At 34.5% G+C, this 20,116-nt stretch overlaps 1 protein-coding gene across 2 annotated transcripts in view; it reads right to left on the bottom strand.

The window, feature by feature from the left end:
* Positions 1–20,116, bottom strand: part of TRPC7 (transient receptor potential cation channel subfamily C member 7) — a 230,560-nt gene that overhangs the window by 76,649 nt on the left and 133,795 nt on the right. For both annotated transcript variants that reach the window (XM_031953012.1, XM_031953013.1), the window contains exon 4: positions 6,780–6,996. In XM_031953012.1, coding sequence (XP_031808872.1) covers positions 6,780–6,996 — 217 coding nt within the window. The remainder of the gene's footprint in view (positions 1–6,779; positions 6,997–20,116) is intronic.

Here is a 20,116-nt window from a genome sequence, read left to right as displayed (position 1 = left end):
GACACTGTTCTGGGTTAAGGAGACACAGGCACAACTAAGGCTTCACATTTTGTATTAATTTCCCTTCTCCTCTTTTCCCCTGTCAAATGAAACAGTGAGCTCTGTAGTCAAAGCATCAATCCATCAATTTCAGCTTGTACTCCTTATTGTTTCATAATAATAGCAATAAAAACACAATAATGATAATAGTATTTTAATGTGTTATATGTTTATAATAAATCATACTAATTTATAATTAATTATAATTGGTGTTCTTAACAGACACAAAGAAAGTTAGAGCTGGAAGGGTCCCTTTGAGACCATATGATCCAACCTTCTCTTTTCTTAGAAGATCAGACAGTCCCTGAGAGATAAAATGTGTCCAACATTTATCACATTGCCATCTACAAGACTTAGCACAGTACCTGGAACCTAGTGAATTGAACCGAATTAAATCAAATGATTTACTACTTGATGGAAGAATCAGAACCAGGATGAAACCTTCTGACTGCCCATCAGTGCCCCACATACACATTTAAGTGCTTAGCACAAGGCCAGGTATATAGGAGATGTCTAATAAATGTTTACTGATTAATTGATTACATAGCATTAAACACAAGTTTGGTCATAAGAAATGAAATAGGTAGAATAGAATTGGGGAGATTTGGGTTCCAGCTCAGCTTCTGACAAATACTGACTGCAGAGACGTAGTAAAATCACTTAACTCTTCAGTTCTCCTGGCAAAATCCATAAAACAACAAATTGTAGACCAGCTGCTGAACTAGAGTGAGAAAGGGTTCCTTCCCCAGAATTCCCCATTCCTAAAATATCACATATTCAAACTAAAGAAACTCCCCTCTCCCCCTGCTCTGACCAATATCACCTTGTTAGGTTTTCTATTTTCTTGTTTATCAAATTTTCAGAACTTGAATATCCATTTGAGGAAATAATTTCATGTTTTCTATAGGAAAGAACCTGGAAGGATTTCTATCAAAAAATTTCATTTTCATGAGTGATCAACTAAAATTCAGTGGAGAAGGATATTTGCAATCCAACTACTAAAAGGCTTCCAGAAAAGGAATGTTCCCACACATTATGCTCAGGGCTTAGTCTACAGCAGTTATGCCAAATTAATGAGTTGCATTAAAAAAACCACCTCCAAACCTCTGTCAAAAAGCACCAGAAGACTCAGTGACTCAAACAAATTAAACAAATGGATGGAATGCCAGGTGAATTCAAGTGTTTTCTAAGGTTTTGGGATTTTCACAAAAGACATATAAGCTACCCATGCACATTTCTATCCATTAGCAAACACTTAGTAAGGTGCTGCAATGAGCAACCTCTGACACATACTAGCATTGAGACCCTGCGCAACCACTTAATCTAAGTGTTTTAGACAGATTATTCTGTATTGCAGAAATGGTGCTATCCTACAGGATAGTAGAGGAAGTTCCTCACAGAGAGCTACTGATGCTAATAAAATCAAAAGTCCATTCCCTAGCTAGCCTTTTTACTATGGTGTAGGCATTGTGAATACAAACATACAAGTGTATAGTCCCTGGCCTCAGAGAACTTCCATTTTTTTCTAATCCTTCAAATCTAGGTTAAAACTTTGCTGCTGAATTTTATGTGATGATGGACAAGTCACTCAACATTTTTTAATCTTAGGTAAAATGGAAATAGAAGAACTCTAGTATTTGTTCCATAGTCATAAGGTCAAAGTAGATAATGAATATAAACTGTAAAGCATTTTTATCAATATAATTTGTTTTTATTTTCAGTCAGTGCTATTTGTGAGAGCATTGGCTGTATCAGGGATTATTGTCAACATGTAAAAGAATTTGCTTTTGTTCAAAACCCCCCTCATCTATAGAAGGGTTAACATCAGAATGTTTAACTATTTGTATGATATAATGCCCTAGCAAATGTGGGCATTGACAAGCATGGTATAGGTGCAATCATCCTTACTGGATCTTAGATTTTCCCAGAATCACAGAATTTTCAAGTTGGAAGAGATCTTAGAAATTACTTAGTCTTAGCTCTATTTTGTAGCTGGAAAGATGGAGGGAGGAATAACAATCCCAAAGTCACATAGTGAGTTAGTAGGTGTCAGTTTTTTAACTCTGTTCCAGGCTCATTCTACTATAATTTGAATCATACAATCGATCAGTTGATGATTAACTGTTTTGATTTATTATTTTCTGTTTTACTCATTTGTCTTGAAAATACATTGTAAACCTTAAAGGCAAGCAAGTAGCAAAGCATAGACTAGAATCCAAGTTTTCTATTTACTGGTCCAGTGCTTTTTTCTACTAAATCAGACTGCTTTCTATGTATTGATATGGTTCTGGAGTTATTCCCACAGATTATGATAGGGACACTGAGTCTATAAGTAAATCGAAAGGGTAACAGCATGAGACAAACATTCCCAGCTTAATATTTAAGGCTCTTCATAATCTGGTCTCCCTGATGCCACCCAAACTTGTTTTCTTAAGGTTTCCAATTTACCTTCTCTATTTTAGCTAAGCTGCCCTACTAATTCAGGAATCACACAGATATGTTTCAGGACCATAATTCCTTCCCACCTTACCTCAGTGGATGGGCTATTTTTCTTTGAAGCAGCATTATTTTGATCAAATCAATGTCTTAAATTTCTCTAAATTTTCTCCATTGTATATTAATAATGATAATAATAATAAATAACAATAATTGATATTTATATCTTATGCTATTGGTGCTAAGGTGGAAGACTGGTAGAATCAATGTGGAAAATGATATTCAAAGAAGAAACTTGATTTTCTAAGTTCATATAAGTATTAAATTACATAGCTAATATTTATGCTCAGTTCCTCTGACTTTTCACAGTACATAGATCAACACCCCACTGAAGGCCTGACAGGAACAGGCCACAAGGAGATTTTCTTACCACCCCAGTCTATCCTATATTTGCTTTCAATAAGGGCTCACTTTCTGCCCAACTTACCCATATCTTCTTTTCCTTTCTGGGAAGACTTTTTTCTTCTGGCTGGAGAACTCTATCTCTTCCCCATCCCCATACCCTAGGAAGGACTCTGACACACTCTCTTCATTTCAGTCTACAGACATCTTCCAAATTTCCCCAGAGTGATTGGAGATGTCCATGAAGTCCCTTGATTCAGTGTAGACATGACTGTTCAATGAGCAGGAAGTCATGAACTATAATATCTTCAGGAAGGTCCACAGGGCTTATCATCTCTCCTGTCATGAAGCTCAAGAAACATTGGATCTCATGTGTATTGCCTTTCCTAATTAAAATATAAACTCCTTGAGAGCAGGGACTGTCTGACTTTTCTATTTGCATCTCCTATGTTTTGGCACCTAGTGAATGGTTAATAAATACTTTTTCATTCACTTATAGGTAGCTTTCTGGTTTAGGAAGCACTTTATATCTGATATCTCATTAGAACCTCATAGAAAGTATAGGAGAAAGTATAATACTGCAAGTATTATAATCTTCATTTTACAGAAGAGGAAATTGGGCCTGAGATAGGTTAAGTGACTTTCCCATAGCATCAAATTCAAATTTCTGTTTTTTTCTTACTCTGAGGCCAACACTTTACCCATTATGCTTCTTAGAACTATTACAGGCTTTGAGATAATTTTCAGTTTGGGTGGGGAATTTTCTGTTCACATTGATGAATTTACATTGTAGGAAACCTTTCTTTAGGGATTTGGCTATATTTTCCTATGGAGGATATGGGAATACCTATTGATAGTGCCATTGAGAGGATTGTCAAGGGATACTTCCTTGAGGATGAGGATATCTTAAATCTTACAACTTAGGTATAAGTTGATTGAATGACTTGGATTGTTGTAGGAAAGGGAATTGCTTTATACTAGGTTAATGAAAAGAAACCTCGTGACAAAATCAATCTCTCCTCTCCCTCTTCCCTCCATTTTTTTTTTTTTTTTGAGAATTCCTGAGCTAGAGAGAGAGCATCTGACCAGGCAGAATCATAGACCTGACAGTTAAACTTTAGTCCCTGGAAAGGGGTGGGGTGGGGCACCTGTGGCTTGGAGCAGCTTCCCAGGCATAAATATGGGACCCCATTCTCTGCCTAAGACATGGCGACAGCAGTGGAGTAGAGTTCTTGGATCTGGAATCCCTAGACTCTGCATAGAAGACCTTATCTTCTGGAGGCAGAGGTAGAGACAGAGTTGTATAACAATAACATGTGCTTTCCAACAAGCATCCCTAGAGAGGTTGGATTCCCCTCAGGACTGCTTCTTCAGTGACTATGATATGTAGTGTTCTACAAAAGGATGATAGAGTTTAAGTTGGAAGGGAGCTCCAATATCATTAATCTATCACCTTCATTTTACAGGAGAGAAAACAGAACCAATGAAGTTAAAAGTTCACACAGGCTGTTTTAAGTGGCAGAGCAGGGATGTGAACTAAGACCATCTGGTTCCAAAGTTTGATGTTTTCTGTTCTCTGCTGTGATGCAGTGCTAGTCTTGTGGGGAGAAGGAGTTCCCAGAAGCAGCCCTCTGAAGAAGCACCTACTTCAGGGCAGCCTCCTTGCAACTTTGAAATTAGTCTTCCAATGAGGAAAGGAGGAGTTTCTGAGCAATGCCAACTTTTCATGGTGGTGGTGGTAGGTGGGGAATGAGGATGCTTTGTGTAATCCCTGGTATTGGAAGAGCAATAAGAGACTAGGTTGAATATGAGGAGTAGGACTTGGCTATCATTTGTTAGTATAAATTAGTTGGACAAGATAGTGTAAAAAGACAGGAGGCAGGTATACATATATGGGCTAAAACATCTGGGAAATCAGAAATTTTCCCTTCTAAACAACTCCAAATTTATTTTCCTTTCCAAGCATAGCCTGGATCAAAAAGTGGTGCTAGGGGTCTGAGATATAAAATCCTTGAGGGTGGTTGGAAGTTGGTATTCACTAGAGAAGGGATTACTAAAAAGCTACTTTAATATATATGTAGATAAATAGATAATACATACATGCACACCATTCCTTCCTTCCTCCCTCCCTTCTTTCCTCCCTCCCTCCCTTCCTTCCTTCCATCTATCTATGTGCATGTGTATATATATTTTATACTTTCTGTGGAGTGAAATCAATGCCATCCTATATCCAATATCAATACTTTGTTAAGCTTACATAGATCCTGGAAATATTTTGTGGTGAACTAGATGTGAACTACATTTGAAATAAGGGTCCCAGAAGAAACTCTGGATATGAACAACACAAATCAAAAGGACATTGTAGGGGTAAGGGGAGGGCTGATCTGTATAAGTATAAAGAGCTATGCCCATTGAGCCACAGGTGATATCTGTTACTTTTAGGGATTGTGGATTATGAATAACTTCTGCAATTGTGATAAACCAGGGTAGCACTGTCTTGATCATTCTTCCACCAGACATTGCCAAGGACATCAGGACAGTAGAGATGGATATCTGGTGTTTTAAGAGGCAGGATATGAACACAAGTCTTTCTTATTCCAAGCCCAGGACTCCATTCATTTTGTCATATTGTCTGTATTTTTCTTTATGCCTTATATTTCACTATTCCATCACCCAGAGTCTTCCCTTGAGCCAGATCAGAATATTCTTCCTTTCCTATAATTGACCATGTACATGTATATTATAGTGGAATAAGTACTATACTTGTAGTAAAGAAAACATTTACAGAATACTAACAATTAATTTAAACTTCTCCGGGCCTCAGTTTCCTCATATGTAAAATGGGGTAATTGAAATAAATGCCTTCTAATGTGCCTATTAGCTCTAAAATTTATGATCATTCTTGCAAATGGGCCTACAAAGGGCCTTTGTAAAAAAAAAAAAGGCACTTTAAAGATGCTTGAATCCAACCCCTTCATTTCACAGATGAGGAGATAAATATAGATAGGATAATTGATTTGCTGAGGTTGTATAACTAGTAAATGTCTAAGGCTTGATTTAAACCCAAGCCTTCCTGATTCCAAATCCAGTGTCCTAAATAGAACAGAGGTGGTAAATACCTAATCAACAACATGCCCTACTGTGCCATTAAAATATAATTGGGAATATTTAATAAGATAAATGAAAATACAATAATACATAGATAACATCATATTTAAAAACTAAGTCAATGTGTGGCTCATAGAGATTATTATATATAGATTAGTAGCTCAAATTTTTATTTGAGTTTGAAAGACCTGCAATAGAAGATGCTGTTTCTCCAAATGGATCTCATCCTGGCTGAAGTAACCTCTTAACTCTTTAAACCGATGTTTCCATTTGTCAAGCTTTGATTCCATTTCCACTTTCCCAGATACTCCATCACTCAATGAAACATCTTTCAGGCGTACTCTTGGACCACTTGCTTTGACATTAATCATACATCATGGTTTTGTTAATTGGTCCCATGAATATCTTCTTGCCACAATCAGTCTCTGTCATGTAGTGTATAATTTAACACATTTTTATGTATTATTTACACACAATATATAATTGCATACTGCATTATTCTGTCAAATATGCTATCTTTATCTTCCCCCCAAAATTGTAAGTTACTTGAAGGCAGAGACTTGACATTAATAAATTCTTATCTTGTTTATTTCTCTATTTATACACCTCTATTAATAATCAGGAGGTTGGAAAACATATATATGTATTTATACATATTATATATGTCATATTGTCTTCCATTGAAGGAAATTGCCTTTCTACCTTTTCCTTTAGTGTAATTGAAGAACACTCCCTGGCAAAGTAGAATGCCCAAAAGTAGAGGATAACAACAGAAGATGGATTTTCTTTCTTACCTAAAACCCATTTCATGATAAGCATTTCTGTCCATGAGAATTGTGTGGTTTTTACTCTAAAGATCTGTTTTGGATAATCCGTGATGGTCTCATTGGGGAGGTTTTTAACACCTTCAAACCGATCTGATGCATTCAGAACTAACAATCCCAGGAAGATTGTGAAAGAGACTGCATGGGCCACAAACTTCATGAAAGGGCTCCTCAGGGTCCGTCCTAACTGGAAATAAAATATGAACAAGACAGATGATTAACTTGGAGTTGCCCTTTCCCCCACTCTTTTCTTCACAAAAAGCTCAATCAGAGAATAATCCAATTTGGACAATATACTAAAAGCTACAGACTGAAAATATATCCCATGACATCTTACCATGCCCATTTCCAGGTAATAGGATGATATATTTTTGACAGGTCTGATCCTTTTCTATTTCAGAAGGATTTATGGAATCATTGAGAAAAGGGGTTTTAAATAAAATTTCAAATTATCCCTATGTGCTAGTAAATAATAACACTGCTTCATTCAATTCCATGGACCTAAATTTCCCTACTTCTCTAATTCTTGATAGAATAGACAAAACTGTAACTAGAACTTCTGAAACCTAGGATAAAGACTGGGGTTTGAAGAGACAAATTGGTTAGAATTCTTCAATTTGAGATTCAAGATCTCATTTGGGAGCAGAGTCTGTTCCCAGAAATGAGGAGGGCATGAGAGGTAGAGAGCCCAAATTACTTAGAAGCTGCTGTTGGAAGTGGAGCAGGTCAGAGTCTGATCAACAGACTTGGAGTCCACAGTTTGGGGATAGAGAAAATATTCCATACTAATGGTTCCCTTTATTATTACTAAATAAGTTCAAAGCCTAATTATTTCTACCTGTTGATGGAGTTAAAATATTGCTAACAACTTCTAAATTTCGGCATTTGAAAGTAAATTCCTGGTTACACTATTGCAACTGGTTACTAGTTGTACCTATTGAATTTTATCATTTCTTACTAGCTAAAATAATGTAAAATAGCCTATTTTATATTTGAGGGGTAATTTGATAATTTGAAAAATCTTTTTTGGATTTTGAAGACTCCATAAGGTCTTTTTGCATTATTCTTATTCTGAAATAATCTAAAAGATTTCAGATTCTTCCTATATAGAAATCAGGGAGTTTGGATGAGAAATGACCTTCCTAATCAGGTAATTTTTAACCTTGTGGTAAATGACTAACTTTCTCTCTAGACCTCAGTTTATCTTTCTATAAAAGGAGGAGGACAGATGAAGTAATTCCCAAATGGCCTTGGAATTTTGATATTCTACAAATATACATTTTTAAGATAGAGCAGGGTAATACTTTGCTAGGACAAGCTAGGTGGTGCTGGAGTGACATCTCTCTCTGTCTTTTAGTCTTTTAGTGTCTGTCTCTCTCTCTCTCTCTCTCTCTCTCTCTCTCTCTCTCTCTCTCTCTCTCTCCTTCCAGTAGAAGTGTTTCTTAAGGAAAGAATTATTTAACTTTTCATTTTGTATGCTCAGCCCCTAGGAAAATGCCTGACATATGGTAGATGTCCAATAAATGGTTATTGATTGATTGGGTTATTCAGATATACAGTACCATGATAATATATGCAATGGGTGATAGATTATTGGTTCAGAAATGGATCAATAATAGGTGTTTCTTTGGGTTAAAATTGCTTCAATTAAGAATATGTTTAATATAAACATGGATGGATAAATGCTATTTTAATATGCTTCAATATAGTAATTATCTACTTTACTGTAATTATTAGTATAACATGATTGATTATAATTAGAAAGCTGTGGTATTAATTTAAGGAAGTACCAAAGCTAGATAAAAAATATGCTTCTTTTCATCTTTTAATTTGACCTGCATTTCAGATCTTGTCTACAGAAGATCTAGAATAACTTTCTATAAGACATGAAGAGTGGGGTGATTCTGGGAAAAATTTAGTTAACTTTTCCTTCCTTGTGGTTTGAGGCCAGTATCGTTTCTGAAATATTAGCTCAAGAGGTTAATATTTGCCAATTTATTATTAAGGAAATGACCAGTTAGTTGTTTTTGTTCGGCCTTTTCAATCATATCCATTTCTTCCCCATTTAGGTTTTTTTTTTTTTTTTTTTTTTTTTTGACAGAAATACTAGAAGTTACTATTTCTTTCTCCAGGCTTAAATAACTTGTGCAAGGTCACACAGCTAGTAAGTGTTTGAGGTCATATTTGAATTCATGAACATAAGTTTTCCTGACTCTAAGACCAGCACTCTATCTATCCTTTGAGCTGCCTACCAATCCTATCATTTACATGAAGCACTTAGAAAAGTGCAAGGGTTTCTTGTGCTTTATTCAACTCTCAATTTAATATTTCACTAAAATGAAGAATTGAGAGTGTTTTATACAGCAAAACAGATATGCACAATTCAAAATATTTTAAATATAAATGTTGATAATATTTACACAAGATAATTTATTGTTTATTGCTTGTTGAACATTGTGTCAAGCACTAGGGGAAATGAAATATTCGGACATTTGCATAGAAATGATTTGAGTACAAAAATTATCTTGAGAATCATGATGAAAATCATTGGAAAAGCACCAACTCTAGAGGTAAATCTCATCTCTGATATTTAATAAGTCTGTGACTTTAGACAAGTCACTTACACAACACCCAAATTTCTTTATGAAGAAAAGAAGGTTGAACTTAATGATTCTCGAGGTCTCTTCCAGATCTAAATATATATCCTATTCTCCCAATGGGAACTCACTCTTTCTTGAGGCAATCCAGTTTAGTCTACTGTTGGACAACATTAATCATTTAAAGTTCTTCATAATGGGGATAGGATTGGGGGAATGGAATATGGAGTACTGGATAGAACAATAGATTTAAAATCAGATCCGAGTTTGGATACTGGGACATTTGCCCTTAGTTGTCTAATCCTCAGCTTTTTCATCTTTGAAAGGGCAATAATATTATCTCCATTGTTTACTCACAAGTTTTGTTATAAAGTCATGGTCTGTCTTAAAAACTCTATTATAACAAAAGTAATTGTTTATTCTATTAAACCCATAGCTACTCCCCTCTCATTTCTGCCCATTTTGTTCTTGATTTATGTTTAGAGCCAAGCAGAATGAGTATAATTAATCCTTCATATATTTAAATGCAACTACCAATTTCCCCTAAATCTTCTCCAAGTTAAACATCCTTAGGTGCTTCAATTAATCCTTAGATTGCATGGTTTTGAAATGTCTGAATGTTCCAGATTGTCAATGTTCCTCTTAAAATGAAATACCCAGAACCATAAGTAATATTCTTCACCTCTTTGGCCACCATTACTTCAACTCCCATGCTTTCACTTATATAAGTCACTTGAACTTGACACTGTGCATTAAAGAAGGTTGGTTCCAACTTTTAAGATTCTCATGCACTCATATTCTCATTCAGAAACATAGTTTTAGGATTAAAGTTGTTGTTGTATCCTTTTTCTTTAGTTTATTATCTCTCCTTTCCCCATGTTAAAGAACTGTGAATTCTTTTAATTATATAACAACGCCTGAGAAAAATCTCTAATTTGGATCTAATTGGATCTAATTTGGATCATCCTAGACTCAATTTCACATCTAGCTTTTGGGGATGACTTAATTTATCACATCTCTCCACATCACACAATTGCAATTTGTTTTATAAAGTTGATAAAATTTGCAAAGATTAAATAAAAAATAATCATTTCTTCTCTTTCCTGCTCCTTCACAGCAGGAAATAAATGTCTATCTGACTCAGGAAAACAGTAATTATACTTTAAAAGAATTCTGCCTTCTGACATCAGGCCATCAGATGAGACAAACTAAAGAGAGGAAGTTGACTGGTAACTGAGCAACTGAGTCCAAACCATCATTATAGCTAATAATAGAAATTGCAGTCTTGGGAAGATTTAGGAATTAGGAAATCTTCCAGAAACTGAATATAGATTAGAGAAAGTCAAGAGTCCCTGATTTGTAATCTTAATTATCCAGCAAAATTAATCTTCTTAAGAAACCACTGTGACAAAGCAATTTCCTATATATACTTGAGTTGCACACAGCTAACAGAAAACAGGTTCAGTAATTGGAAAATAACAAGTAGGTAGGATTTAGGAAAGGAAAAGTGCCATGAAAATCAATCATAAACCAGATTAAATGTTTTTTACGTAAAATGATAAAAACTCCACAATATGACTTAAGAGTCTTAAAAATTAATAATAAATGCTAATATTTGATATAGAGAGATACCATTCCAAGGTATATTAAGAAAAAGGCTAGATGCTGGGGCAGAAGTCCTATATTTGAATTATTGCTCTGATGTATATTACACATTATGACCTTGGACAAATTGCTTTATCTTTCTTCATCTATAAAACAATGCAGTTGGTCTTGACAACCACTAAGTTTCCTTTTCCCCTTAGATACCTTTGAACAAATAATTTTATTCCTCCTAAGGAATTATTTTCTGTTTCTCATAGGTATATATCCTTTTAAAAATTAAACTAAAATGATGAACATGAAGATATTGCTTAAATTCTAGTATTAGAGGACATTTTCCATGTGATCTATGATAAATCAGCCTTCCTATATGTAGTTCACACTTATGATGTCTGATGTAATCCTATCTATTCACATATATGTATTATTATGTTATCAATTTATATATATATATATGTATGTATATGCGTATCCTATATATGGACTGGATCTTCAATTTCATCTGTAGAGGAGACTCTCAGGTAAGAAAACTTCCAAAAGTAGGTTTCATTTTCTCTGTAACTTATAGTCTTAAAGAGTTGCGGGGAATTTAGAGGTTTAAGTGTCAGTGTCAGAAGCATAATCTCTCCACAAATGCCTCTTCAATACTTTGTACCAGAAATTGGCATGCTGCCACTTTTGAGATGTTAACTATACATTGCTCAGCAACCTTTGAGGTTAAATCCACCTGTATTTTATCACTAAATCAAAAACATTGCTGGTATAATCTCCTAGTCCTTAGGTCACTCTTTCCTTTTCCAAGGATTTTAGGAACTAGTTTATGGTTTTCCTTTTCACCTCAGATCTTGCTCTCATACTTGGGGTGTATAATATATACACTGAACACACTTCAATATCCCCATCTTCCATATTCATCAGGCTTTTATACTTCCAGGAAATATATCTTCAGTCCAACTTGGGTTTGTCATACCTTTTATTTCAATATCACCAATAACCAAGGTACTTCATTTTATTATTTTGAATTTTGAAATTTTTTTCCTTAATCATAATTCAACCTTACATATTTTCTGTGCCTCATTCCTAAATATAATTCTTTATCCTCAATGCAATCTCCAGCCACTTTATTCCTTTCTAGTCTCCCTATCCATCCTCCTTGCTCAGGACTTGCTTTCTTCCTTTAAAGCTCTTGAACCTAGACGTGAGTTATTCAGTTAAATTCTGTTTTCTACCTCAAACTCTTTTGCCCTTATCCTTCTTGAACTCATGCTGATTCTTCATCTTGAATCTACCTTCTCTACTCATAAATTCCACTACTAGAGTAAGTTGTACAGGAATCCATGCTCTCTAATTTCAAATAAACCCTTACTAATTATACAGAAAATCTTTTATTCTTCCTTGAATATTTCTCCATTTGAGCCCCCAGTAGCTATTTCCAAGATTTTCCTTTCTTTTCAAGTTTCTAATCTCAACCGCAATCCCCCTTTCTAGCAGAAAATTTTGTGCAATCCCCCTTTCTAGCAGAAAATTTTGTTCCTGGAGTGGCTAGATAGCACAATGGATAGAATATTGGCTCTTGAATCAGGAGAACCTGAGTTCAAATCTTATCACAGATACTTGATACTTACTAGTTGTGTGATCCTAGACAAGTTATTTAGCCCCGATTGCCTTGCCAAAAATCCTCCAAGTTAAAAAAAAGGCAAACAAAAATCCACTTTTGTTCCTATTTTATTGAAAAATTTGAAACCATCCACTGAGTTCTCTTGTTTATCCTTCATCATATCTCAAAACCTCTCCTTTACTCTGGTCTTTGAGGAAAGGGTGGCCAACGCCAGCCTCTCTATTTTTCTTTGCTTCCATTCCTTTTTGTTTGCTCTGGGAGCTTTTTTTCCTTCTCTTAGTTTTAACCTCTCCTTCCCTGCCAATTCTTTTCCTGCTACCTGTAAATGCTCTCATGATCTAAATCTTGACATTTAATCTCTGACCTTTGTAAATTCATGTAGACTGTCTTCCAGGCCTGAGGGACAATCTCTCCTTTATCTCTCAGAGGTTTTGTTTTCCTTGAAAACACAGCTCAGGTACTAATCTCTGATTGCCCCAGCTGCTAGTGCTTTCTTCTCCAAATGCCTTTACTCTCTCCCTCCTCCCATTCCACTTAATATTACCCTGCAGCATAATAAATATTTTAGGCATGGCAATTCATAAAAACTGCCTTAGATCATTGAAATATTACATTCTATGTTGGCAGTAGGAGTACCCATACTGACAGAATTATGAATCCTTGAAGTTTTGACATATTTAAGGTTCAAACCTTAAGGTTCAAGCACTTTCCTCACAACAACTCTCTGAGGTAGGTCATAAAAGGTTTATCATCCCCAGATTACAGATGAGAAAACTAAGAAGTTAAGGACATAAAGCATATAATAAATCTGGGAGGTGAGATTCAAACTCAGGTATTCTGACTTCAAATTCAGTGTTCTTTGACTTACACCACATTGTACCATGCATAAAAATAGCAATAATTTATATAATATTTTAAGGTTCATAAAATATTTTATGTAATTAGTTCATTCAATTCTCACAATAGACCTGAAGGTTCTATTGATCCTTCTACTTACTGAATGGTTAAGTGCTGGGTGAGGAAGCTGAAGATCAAAGATGTTTAAGTGACTTCCTTAGAGTTGGAGAACTTTGTATCTGAAGCAGAATTCAAGTACCCTTTCAGCTCCAAGTCCAGCATTTTTATTCAATATACTATGCTGCATGTACATGTGTGACCCACTCTTTTAAATCGTTTCAGTTCTAGAACAGTCAAATATTCCTTCAAAGAGATCACAATATCTTCTCCATTGGTGGTTTCTTGTTTGTTTGTCTTGGTGGATAGAGGCAATACTTTGATATTTTTTCAAGTCATTTAATTTCTACTGTGATAAAGTAGAAATCTACTGTAAAAGCAAGAGATGAGCCTCTGATGTTGTTTACTGATCTTTCTTAATGAGTCTTGTGACTAGTTTATAAATATAATTGAATATACCTATGGAGAAGGAATAGAGATTGCAACTCTGATTTCATTATTATAGAGAATTTCCAAGTGAGGGATTCTTTCTACTAATGCAGTTTGCAACTTTTGCAATTTCCAGTTTCAAAGAATACTTCAAGGTTACATGCCTTGTCCAGGATCACACAACCAGAATATGTCAGAGAAGGGACTTCAGTCCAAATCAAAGTGGCTTTAAGACAACCTCTATCTCTTATTCCACAATGCTTCTCACCTATGGAGAGACTATAGAAATACATATGATATATGTATATAAATCATATTTACATTTTCTATATGGTAGTGAAGCTCCAACAACAAAAATATATCCCAGAAGTACAAGATGAGCTCTAAAGTCCCTTGTAGTTTTGACTTCCTAAGGTTATTTGCCCTCATTTATTGATATTCCCTAAAAGCTTAATAGTTTTCACTTGTGGAACCTGCTGAGTTTTGTTTCTGATGACAAGTGGGATTTGAACATGATGGGAAGTATAGGGAACCCCTGTCAATAGAGGCTTTTACTTCTCATTTGTACAGTTGATCAAAACCACTCAAGAATACTTGCTTTAAATAATCTCTTGCTACAAACAAGAACAGATTCTCAAAGAACTCCAAGATCAAGATGCTTCCTTTACTGGTATATATTTCTATATTTTGATATTTCTTCAAATGAGATTTGTTAGATAGCTACCACCTTTGAATGACTTCACTTCAAAGATATAAAACAAGCTTCTGGTACTATTTCTAGTCTTTTATAAAGCAGTTATGTGAATAATTTTTAAGGATGGATTAAACAATAAAATTTATGACAAAAAGATATCTTCTATTAGGAAGACTTCTTTGGATAGTTTTCTTCCCCTCTTTCAGCCTAAATTTTTTATTTGTAAAAAAGGAGGTTGGACCAGATGATCTCTCTTATCCCTTTTAGCTCTAAATCTGTTTGGTCCTATGAGAATGATAATCAATATTGCAAATTTGAATTTGATGTTAAGTAATATAAAGCATCATAATAACATACAATTTAAAATTTATTTTTTAAATGAAAAAATTATCAAATGTACCTGTGTGCATTCCACTAAGCCCACACCTGTAATCAATAAACTTGGAGCTTAAAACAAATAATAATCAATTTAACTTATGCACAAAACAGCATAATGGTTCATTTTCTCAGATTCTACAAAGGTATTTTTGATGGCCCAATAGCTCCTAATGGAGCCAGACACCCTCAACAAATAAACAAGTTGTTAGATTGATAACAGAAACCCTACCATGGACACAATTAGCTAACATACAGATTGCTAGTTCATATAACATTTGAGCTGGACAGAACTTTAAAGATTGTTTATTGTCATCACTATAAATGAAAGCCAGACAAATTAAGCAAGTGCTATTCCAGCAACAAGGTTAAGAAATTTGTAAAGAAATGTTTTCTGTCAGTATGTGAGTATTTTGTTTATTTTTGAGGTTGTCTTTAGGTTATCTTGATCTTCCCTTTAATGGAGAAATCTTTCTTCTCAATAAGTGATATCACCAGGAAAAAAGTTATTTCCATAATTAGCACACTGAACTAGAGAATTGAACAATTTAAGATATGTAAGAATTGTCTAGGTGTCTTTTAAGTCAACCTATACTCTGTAAAATCCTTGACAAGTGACTGTCTAGCCTCTGCTTGAAGATATCCAAAGAGGGACAACATCCCAAGACATTCCTTTTTTGACATCAAGTCTTAATTTATCTTTTTGCAATTTCTACTCATTATATCTAGTTTTGTCCCCTGGAGTCAAAGAGAATAAATTTAACCTCCTTTCCAGGTGATATCCCTTCAAACACTTTAGCAATATTAGAAATTTTTTTTCTTTAGTATGAACATATCCAGTTCCTTCAAATAATCTTTATATGTTAAGAATTCAAGGCTTCTACCACCTTGGCTGTTTTCTTCTGGATATACCTAAGATTATCAATATTATTTAAAATCAAATTATTAATGTATGTTAACAGTACCAAGAACTGAACCTAAAACAGTCCTATAAAAAGTGTCAGAAATGATAAAGATAAAAATAATCTGAAGTTCGCAAGGGAAGGTAAGAACAAAAGGGAGTTTCTAAAATCATATTGAAAGAAATAGAAGGATAAAAAAGGAATAGAACTTTTGCTTGGAGTGAATGGGATGCTAACTGACAACAGAGACATTTGCCAAGGATAGAGGAAAAGGGATTATCCTGCCTCTGTTCCTGAAAATTATGTCCCTCCTAATGTAGCCTTAGATTGCATTATGTTTCTTTTGGCTGCCACATCGTGCTGCTAACTCCTGTTGTTTGAGATCTATTGACTCCCAGATCATTTTTAGATCAACTCTTGTCTGTCTTCTTATGTTTGGGGAACTGATAGCTTTTGAACCCAAGTGAATTCCTTTTGAATTTCATCCAATTAAATTCATCTCCATTTTGTGGCCTATCAAGATCCTTATGTGTCCTGACTTTTATCATATAGTATGTTAGTTATCCACCTTTGTGTCATCTGCAAAGTTGATAAACATACATATATACCTGAAGCAGGAAAGGCTCAAGTGGCTACCTGAGGTTCTCCTTTGGAGACTTCCTGCCAAATTAATATTGAACTATGAACAACTAATCTTTGAGTCTGGCCATTGTTCAAAGAGTTTGGGATCCATCTGAGTGCATTATAACCTAATCTTAATTGTTCCATGAGAATAGTATGAAATGTTTTATAAAAAGCTTTGTTAAAATCTAGTTAGCCACAGCATTCTCCTCATCTATTTCTTTAGTAATCCTGTCATAAAAGACAATTAGGAGGTTTTTTTTTGGAAAGACTAATACTTAATACTTAGCCATGTTGGCTTTTTATAATAATAGTTTCCTTTCTAGATATCTACCAAATATCTTTAAGTATGCTCTCAAGAATTTTCCTAACAGAGACAAAATCATTGTCTTACAAAGTTTGTTGACTCTGTTCTCTTCCATTTTTTGAAAATAGGGCAGTACATGCCTGTTTCCAAACTTTTGATAAAATTTTAATACCTTTTCCATTTCCATGATCTTTTAAATAGAACTGACAGTTCTTTCAGAACCTGAAGATGTAACTTTTCTAAGTCAGATGACTTGAAATCTTCAAGGGCAAGTAGAAAGCTCAGTGTTCTCTCTTAATATTTCCTTATTTATCAAGGATATTTGGTCATTTTTTGTCCTACTATGTCATTCTCTTTTGGGAGAAAAGACAAGGGAAGAAAAGCAAAAAAAAAAAATCCCTCTCCCCCCAAATAAAACAAGAATGGTAAACAAAAACTATCCTTTCTCTGTTGTCAGTTAGCATCCCATTCACTCCAAGCAAAAATTCTATTCCTTTTTTATCCTTCTATTTCTTTCAATATGATTTTAGAAACTCCCTTTTGTTCTTACCTTCCCTTGCGAACTTCAGATTATTTTTATCTTTATCATTTCTGACACTTTTTATAGGACTGTCACATTTTTATATTCATCATTTGCTGTCTGGTCTTGCTTCCATTTTTAAAAATCTCAATTGGTTGATGGCTTTCCTGTAAATCCATATTAGACCCTTAAGAGAAGTCCCACTAGAATCTTCTCCCTTTGTGTCTTTAGATTGCCATTCTTGAACATCTGTCATTCCTCCCAGGTTGATTTCTTCCCCTGAAGATTTTTAGTTCATAGAATCCTATCTATGCGTTTTCTCTATACCTTGAATTCTGCTTTCCAAAATCTAGAGTGTATGCTAGATGATGCCCTCCCCCCTCTATTTCTCTATAACAAACTCTGTAATGAAGTAGAAATGCTCTATTAAAGCTCCCATTATTTCCACAATAATCAGTCTTTCTGTTCGTGTGAATCAGATTCCGAGTGGAATTCCCTTTTGCAGATTCTTTAATTCATTAAAGAATGAAATTATCACTAAGACAAGTCAAGAAGCTAATTAGTCTAGTAAATACCATGAAATGTGAGAATAACTAGTCTTCAATAATTACTATATCATGCCTCTGTGATATATTTGATATCTATTTCCCAAATTCGTCATCTCTTTCTCCTTTTGTCAAGATGGTCTTTAGTATATTTCAAAACGAAAATCAGTTCTGTTTTTCCTCTTAAGTTTACCAAAAACACTCTTTCATGAGTGCTCTGTTTCTGCTCACATTATTATATCTTTTTAATATACAAAGTTACTTCTCTTCTCACTTCCCACTTTTACTATCCTTATTCTTTTGACTAACGTATATTCTTCTATACTCTGGCCCAGGATTTTGATATACCAGATTTAAAGTGAGAACACAAAACTACACATAGAAAGTATAGAAATAAAGGATATGTGGTTTTATTGACCTGATTGTAAGGACATTTAATGCTCCATTTTTAGACTTCCTAGAAGTTTTAGAATTTTAGATTTCATTTATAAAATTTTTTGGGGGAAATTGATAGGTAATTTAGGAATCTCTACATATGTACAATGTATCTTACATGTTTCTCCTTTTTTAAGTAAATGTTTTATTTATTCTTTTTGTTATTGTTCATTTGTTTTTAGTTGAGTCTTTGTGACCACATTGAGGTTTTCTTAACAAACATGAGAGTGATTTGCCTTCTCCTTCTCCAACTCATTTTACAGATGAGGAAACTGAAGCAAACAGGATTAAGTGATTTATAGATAGTCTGAGGCCAGATATTAACTCAAATAGATGAGTCTTCCTGACGCCAGCTCTGGAGTTCTATCCATTGTGCCTCAATTTATACTTGTTCCCCTCTTTAAAAAAAATACAGCGAAGCAAAATAAATTAATTGATTGACCATGTCTGATGTATCTTATTTTGCATCCATACTCAACTACTCTTCTGCTCAGCTGGGGAGGGAGATAGTATCCATATACATGCACAATTAAGACTTATAAGGGAGTTTAGAAATACCCTAACCCAATCCTAATCTTATTTACTTTTAATTAAAATTTTAATGGACAAAATCTCTTTTCCCCCCCATTTCTCCTTCTCCCATAAAAAAACAAACCAACCATAAACAAAACCCTTGATAGCCAAGGTAAGCATTGCTATATCATTGATCATGTCTAAAAAGTATGACTCATTCTGCATCTCGTATATTTACTTCAGAATTCCTAATTGCTATTTGGTATCAACTCTGAAGGACCATTCTGACTTCTTGATTGGTTAACCTCCCAGAAGCCATTTTTAGTTTTATAAGAATCACAGAATATTATGGAATAATATTCAGTAAGAAATGACCAGCAGGATGATTTCAGAAAGGCCTGGAGAGACTTACACGAACTGATGCTGAGTGAAACGAGCAGGACCAGGAGATCATTATATACTTCAAGAACAATACTATATGATGACCAATTCTGATGGACCTGGCCATCCTCAGCAACGAGATCAACCAAATCATTTCCAATGGAGCAGTAATGAACTGAACCAGCTACGCCCAGCGAAAGAACTTTGGGAGATGACTAAAAACCATTACATTGAATTCCCAATCCCTATATTTATGCCCACCTGCATTTTTGATTTCCTTCACAAGCTAATTGTACAATATTTCAGAGTCTGATTCTTTTTGTACAGCAAAATAACGTTTTGGTCATGTATACTTATTGTGTATCTAATTTATATTTTAATATATTTAACATCTACTGGTCATCATCCTGCCATCTGAAGGAGGGGGTGGGGGGAAAGGAGGGGAAAAATTGGAACAAGAGGTTTGGTAATTAATTGTCAATGCTGTAAAGTTACCCATACATATAACCTGTAAATAAAAGGCTATTAAAATTAAAAAAAAAAAAGAAAGAAAGAAAGAAAGAAAAAAAAAAAAGAATCACAGAGCAAAAGCTGGAAGGAACTTTAAAAGTCATTTGGTCCAATCCTTTTTATTAGAGGAGATAAGGAAGGTGAGACCTGAACAGGTTAAATAATTTGCCTAAGGTCACACAGATAGGGAGGATTCAAACTTGGGTCTTGTGACTCCAAGTTTAGTGCTCTTTCCTCTGCACCATGAAGTGCTTTACAAACATTAAAATGTTAGCTATCATTATTATTTCAAATTAAGTAAACA

The sequence above is a fragment of the Sarcophilus harrisii genome, chromosome 2 (assembly GCF_902635505.1).
Source record: "Sarcophilus harrisii chromosome 2, mSarHar1.11, whole genome shotgun sequence".
Taxonomy (NCBI): Eukaryota; Metazoa; Chordata; class Mammalia; order Dasyuromorphia; family Dasyuridae; genus Sarcophilus; species Sarcophilus harrisii.
Note: the sequence above shows the minus strand (reverse complement) of the source record. Positions and strands in the feature narration are given on the sequence as shown.